Source organism: Fulmarus glacialis, unplaced genomic scaffold (genome assembly GCF_000690835.1).
Source record: "Fulmarus glacialis isolate BGI_N327 unplaced genomic scaffold, ASM69083v1 scaffold17138, whole genome shotgun sequence".
Taxonomy (NCBI): Eukaryota; Metazoa; Chordata; class Aves; order Procellariiformes; family Procellariidae; genus Fulmarus; species Fulmarus glacialis.
In genome coordinates this window covers 28,868-35,279 of record NW_009226499.1, presented here as the reverse complement: position 1 = coordinate 35,279, position 6,412 = coordinate 28,868, and the positions used below count along the sequence as shown (strand labels likewise).

Below are 6,412 nucleotides of genomic sequence, written 5' to 3'. Positions count from 1 at the left end.
CCCTACAAACACCCCTTTTGTAATCTCTCAGGAGTTTACACAGCAGCACTGGTACTGCTGATAATTACAATTTTCCATTAAATTAAAACAAGTAAAAGAAACAACGTTTTTAAAATTTTTTTTTAATTTGGGTTATCATAAGGACCTTTATTTCTCACAGTGCACTGTGTAATATTCGAAATTTTATGATTTCCCCTCTACCTCAGAAATATGCAGTAGGTATTTGAGTTTAAGGAACAAAGTAGCCTTATACTATAAATATATATGAGATGAAGCATTTTCCCTATTTAGACAATTACATCATGAATTAAGTAGTTCATCTGCAAATGTTTGCCTTTTTGCTAGAACGGACTCTTCTGATGCATAATACAAACTACTCCACAAAATCCCAGCAAAAGATGAACTGTTTAAAAGTTGGTAACTACACATTCAGAAAGCATAAATTTAGGAGTATTTCAAGAACAGACTGTCCATTATGTTATTTAGTTCAATTTCATAGCTACTACACACAGAACTACTCTGAAAGTAAGCCAAATAATGTCTGTTTGGTTCAAGCATATTTCCCATAAAGACATCTCTTGTTCACTTAAAACATCAAAGGAAAATGCAGCACTTCTGCTAGTAATAATCCCCAATATTAGAATATGCATATAAATTCTAATTAAAATTTGTCTTCAATTTTTAAGCAATTTGTCTTTAAACTTCTGACGCCAGTTTAGGAAGAAGAGCATTACGAAGTCTGCCATCTTTGTGGTGACTGCAGCTCAGCTTGCCAGCTTCTCTCCTTTATGACTGAACGCCAATACGTATTTGCAAGAGCCTTAAAATGAGAACAAGACCAACTGTGAAAAGTAAAAAGGTACAGAACTAAAATTCAGGAGTTAGTGGGAGCCAGCCTTAGAGAACAGTGTCTCTTCTGTGCTGGGAAACCTCAGAAAAAGCAGTCACTCGTTCCTTTCATTTCTTCCTGGCAAGAGCATGAGGGAGCGAGCACTGTGAGAGGGAATATGACTTGAAGCAAGCAAGCGAAGCAGGCAAGCCTCCGCTCCTCAGTCAGCCCCGCGCCCCTGGCCCCGCGCAGGAACAGATGCTGGCCGGGCAGAGGTAGGCATGCGGGGCCCCAAGTCTCAATACAGTACATCCCACTCAGTTACCGACAGAATGAACCTCATTACAAAACAAAACTCATTCTCTCTGATTCTGTATTAAAATTATTATGAGCTTAAGGTATTTATACATCTTCCAGGGGCGTATCTGACTACATAATAATCTTCTGTTTTGTCAACAATAGCTTCAATTTGCATTAGAAGTGGGTGAAATTTGACAACAACTGCATCGTTAATGCCCACAATCTACTGTGACAGAAGGGAAGATATACAGCCACCACCATCCTACAATGAACTTGCCTAATTAGGATGGTACACAAACAAACAAACATGCAAAGTAAAACATCACTCTACCAGCAAGCTTTTCTGTCATGTCTTGTTTTGCTTTTCCATTCAGAAACTGGGCTTTTGTGCAGAACGGCTGGAGGAGCAAATAGTTGTCTAAATGCAAAGAACAAAACACATTAAAATTCTTAAACATAAAATTAAAACAGTCTGGAAATAAACACAATATGGAAAAATGTAAATAAGAACCTTTCTTATAATATATTAACTTCAAAAAACGCAGTGATGTATTTAAGCACATAAAAGCGTAAAAAGATACTCTTAACAAGCCCTAACTCCTAGAATCTGGTAGAACATAGCATATTTATTTACTGAAAATACTAAGATTCTGCTCCAAAGCTAAAATAATTGAAGAAGGAAAATAGTTGTGACGTACCCAAACCAACGAGAATCTAGTTCTTTGACCTGTTTAAGAGATTCAGCAGTGTGACAAGCTTCTGGACCACGAAACACAGAATCACGCAGAATGGTTGAGGTGGGAGGGGACCTCTGGAGATCATCTGGTCCAACCCCCCTGCTCAAGCAGGGCCACCACAGCTGGTTGCCCAGGACCATGTCCAGACGGCTTTTGAGTATCTCCAAGGATGGAGACTCCACAGCCTCCCTGGGCAACCTGTGCCAGCACTCAGTCACCCTCACAGCAAAAAACACCTGCTACGGAAAAATAACAAACCCACCTACACACTTATGACAAGTCCAGCTAGCTGTATTTCTTTATTGGACTGGCAAAATATTAAGATGATTTGTATGGTTTAAAAAGCGTGAGAACAAAACCAATGATTCGTCACACAATGTAACGATTGGATGGAAACTATTGGAAAGAGTAACTCTTTAAATTTAGAATTTAATTAATACAATTAAAAATCTTGCAAATTAAGAGAGAGTAAATTACCTACCTAAGTGTTGACACAGAGCCTGAATAACGTTTGTGGCAGCTGCATAAATCCCTGGATTTTTGGAGTTCAGGTTGTTGTCTACCATGGCAGGAATTAACATGTTGATCACAGGTGATAAATTGTCTTTCAGCAATGGAATCATCTTGTGCATTGTCTCCAAAGCAACCTGATTGACTTTACTGTTTGAGTCATGTAAGCGAGACTTGAAAGCATCGAAGATCTGAAAAGTATCCAAACAGCATTCATTGGAATTAACAATTAATGTTTGAGGTGAATATTACGTTTCCTGCTTTATTGTTACACTTTAATTGCTCATCTTAGCAAAAGACGGCTCTGATATGCAAATACCTGAGAGATATTTTTTTTAGCAAGTAAAGCAATGTTTTATATTTTTATACTGTGTATTATTCAACTGTATCTCATCTCATCTGAATTTGAATCATTCCTATACAATGTAATGAAGGAAACTAGCCATCTGTAACTTTCAGTATGACTAATACTTTCTGCAAACAAGTATTTTTAGCAAGACAGAGCTCTATTTAGCAAAAAGAATGTTTTAAAGATTTCAAAAACATTCACAGTTAAGATACTGCGAAGTTTCACAGAAGTATTTCATAGTTCCACAGCAGACACTGCACTGTTAGAAGACAATTTTGGTTTTCCTTTCATCGTATCTATCTTTAGTTTACAACTTGTTGGACCTCATCATATTATTTTTCTCCTGAAGAACCTCCTTTCCTGTTAGAAAGGATACTTACTTTAAGTTTATCATAATAAAGACCTTTCCTCACCTTCTCCTAGATAAACAAAGCAGGCAGAACTTGAAGCTGTGTTGCAGGACAGTTCCTCAGATCTTGATTAATCGTTGCTGCTCTTTTTGTAACCTGTTCCAATATTTTGATATTTACTCAGCAGTGGCATGAAAAACTGCACGCAGTATTTCAGAAATAGTTCAGAGTGTGCTATCTCTAAGTGAAAACTTTTAGCTTCTTCCTTCTATTTACTTCCTTTACTACCTTTGTAGCTTACACATCTCCCCCTTGAGCATACCTCATTTGTATTCCATTTGTTTTCTTGTTAATCAGACATTCTTACTGAAAGGGGGAGCCAAGTTTTTTATCAGAAAACTTTGTGACACAACTTCAAAGACCTTTGAAATAAAATGTTTTCATACAGTTACCTTCACAATGTTTGCAACAACAAAGCCTTGATTGTTCTCTGTATCTGATAACAGCTGCTTAATGCCATTTATTCGATCACGGAAGTCTTTTGCATTCAATAAACCTACAATGTCTTTAACATATTCTTCACTTTCTAGTGAATTACGAGGAGCTGTTTTTCTTGTGACTTCACGGACTTCTGTAGTCTCTCTATTGGAAAGGAAGAAGTTATTCAGTGAACACATAAGCAAGCTGAAACAGGAGTCTTTAATATCAGACATTCTCTTTCCAAGTAAGTGCAAATATCAGCAGTAAATAGAAAATCTTCTGATGAAAGACTTTGTCTTTAAACATGGTGATTTAAAAAAAAAAAATCACCTAATAGTAATTGTTGTTCCTAAAGTCTCAATATACATTCCACTCTAAATGCATATATACCTATCACATGAGAGAGAAACCTCAACTAGGCAGGAGCCCTGCCCTGCCAGAGCAGCTGGGTTTGTGACCACTAACAGTTGTGAACTTCCGTCACATCAATTGGTCAAAAAAAAAAAAGTTACTGTAGTTTAATTCTTTATTCTCGAAGCACTTTAAACACTGATCCTAGTCTAGGTGGCACCTAAGCAACATGCCATGCTAAGATGGAAATTCAACAACTCTTCATAGAATATTTTGAAACAAATTTTCTGTAGCATCTAATCTTCTAATCTTCTAATGTAAGTTTATATACACTCATGGAAAGAATTATAAAATCTGTGGAATCACTTCTCTGTCCAGATAAGTGTCCTACATTTACAGACCAGACCAGACAGAGTCGCTAGCTCATTCCTAATTTGTGAACAGAAGTCTTTGATGGAGAATGGAATAAGCATCTTTCTTGCATTTTCAAATTCAAACCTATCAGCTCTGCGAGAACAAAAGGCAGCATCAAAACGTCCTGTCCTGCTAGTGTATCACAGGCCACTAAAAGTACCTGAATCAAAGACAAGAGAGTCTTTGACATAATGCAGTAAGTAGCACCTCTTCTAAGAAAGCAGACATGTAGTGTTACATGCCAAAGCAAACTTTACTATCAAATGTGGAATTAGTTATTATTTTGAATAGTAGAGAGTGTGTTAAAGAAATCTGTTCCTGAATAGACACACTTTCTTCAACCTGGAGGCAGTCGCAGCCCCTATGAACTCTATATTCTTGGATGCAGTTTTTTGGCTTGGTTTAAATTTTGTGGGGGCTTCTTTTTCAGTTCAATGGAAGACCTATTAGAAGACAAAACAGAAAACTAAAAATGGACAAAGTATCATCTAAAACCTTCAGCATCCCCAGTTAGGATCTAACTAAATACTTAATCTCCAGGTAAGTGCACAAATAGATAATTTGTACTGCGGCTACCACGAGGCACGTTTTTCTCTATAGAGTCTGAACGGCAATATCTTGAACTGATGGTGACACGGATCTCCTGTGAATTCCAAGTGTTTTGTGTACCGTGTGTATTTTCATAGGCAGTCTATTGACAAATTAACTTCAAAATGCACACAGCCATTTTAATATTACCAATTACCCTCTTTAACAGAGTTTATCTGGGACATGTCAAGTTTTTCCTTTTCCTTCAGGTATGCTGAATTTTCACAACCCTGTTGTGAATGTTTCTATACTCTCTTCTTGTGGTGAGGCTATTCTCCCAGAGGTCAAGTTACTAACAGGGTAAAACACTGAAGATCATTACCTGTCAGTGATGTTGAGAGCATCTCTGGAAGTAGATGATGACCTCGAATGTCCAACACTACTAGTATGGGAACGCCTTCCTTTTGCTGAGGGTGTATCTAATGGCATCTCCCCCAAACCCTGCACAAAGGTGCAACTGTTAATTAACATGGCTGGTAGAGTTCTGCACTTCTGGAGACCCTGTAAAAGCAAGTCTGACAGCCATGCAAAGTATAGTAGCAGAGTACATTTCATCCAGTGTATCTGCAAGGAGTTATGGCATGCAGAGGGCAGCTAACAAGAAGTACTTTGCCATGCTGTAGTCACTTGATTACTTGTCTTGCTCTGAATACACTCCTCCCGTTCCCTGTAGGCTCATTGTCTACACCTAATGGCCACTAGTACAAGTTTATGTTTCTCAGCTGTTAAACAAGAGCTTTTCCACGTACCTTTTCACGTAGATTGCTAACAGATTCCTTAATGTAAGGCAAATCCTTGGTTGGCACATACTTTTCAAGTGTGTTATCAAAATCAGGATGAGTCATCATACTGAAGAGCATCTTTCGACCATAATACCTGCGGGGCAACAGGCCATGACATATACACCCATAAACGTGGATTTGCTTTGTAACTCTATTGATAATTATAGGTGTGTAATTCCAAAATATGAAAGTGCAGGAAGATTGCTATCTATATGTGTAACCAGACACCCTTTTCATCCTCCCACAAAGAAGCTCTGCTCAAGAATCACTGCTTAATCAACAACTGAGCAAATTAATGAGAACAGTCTTCCATTTCAGCCGTCTTTAAATAGGATGGTCCAGCCTTGTCAGTCAGACAGCGTGGATCCCAGTGCCAGCATTCCCTCCATGGCCTTATATCTCATCTGTGCCCAGCAGAGCGTGTCCTCTGAGCCCCTCTTTTTCCGGCAGCCAGGATGAGCTCAGCTGCAGCAGGCAATTCAGGTAATTCCTGTCACTCATGCTTTCTTAACAGTCCTGGCAGTGTTAGGTTAATGGCTGGACTCTATGATCTTAAGGGTCTTTTCCAACGTAAATGATTCTGTGATTCTATCCTCTGTCACTGCAGAGGAACACACACTGAGCTATGCAGAGGTTTCAGCCACCTGGAGTGTGCTTATCTTAACTATTACCCTTACTAACCTTGTTTGTTGTGAACTATCCTGTGCAAATCTGGCTATTGC

General features: G+C 38.4%; 1 protein-coding gene across 1 annotated transcript in view; it reads right to left on the bottom strand.

Moving 5' to 3' along the window:
* FAM179B (family with sequence similarity 179, member B) overlaps nt 1–6,412 on the bottom strand; it is a 31,327-nt gene that overhangs the window by 452 nt on the left and 24,463 nt on the right. The window contains exons 17-21 of the mRNA XM_009582832.1: nt 5,658–5,784; nt 5,231–5,349; nt 3,528–3,717; nt 2,348–2,567; nt 1,461–1,547 (exon numbers count right to left, since the gene is read on the bottom strand). Coding sequence (XP_009581127.1) covers nt 1,461–1,547; nt 2,348–2,567; nt 3,528–3,717; nt 5,231–5,349; nt 5,658–5,784 — 743 coding nt within the window. The remainder of the gene's footprint in view (nt 1–1,460; nt 1,548–2,347; nt 2,568–3,527; nt 3,718–5,230; nt 5,350–5,657; nt 5,785–6,412) is intronic.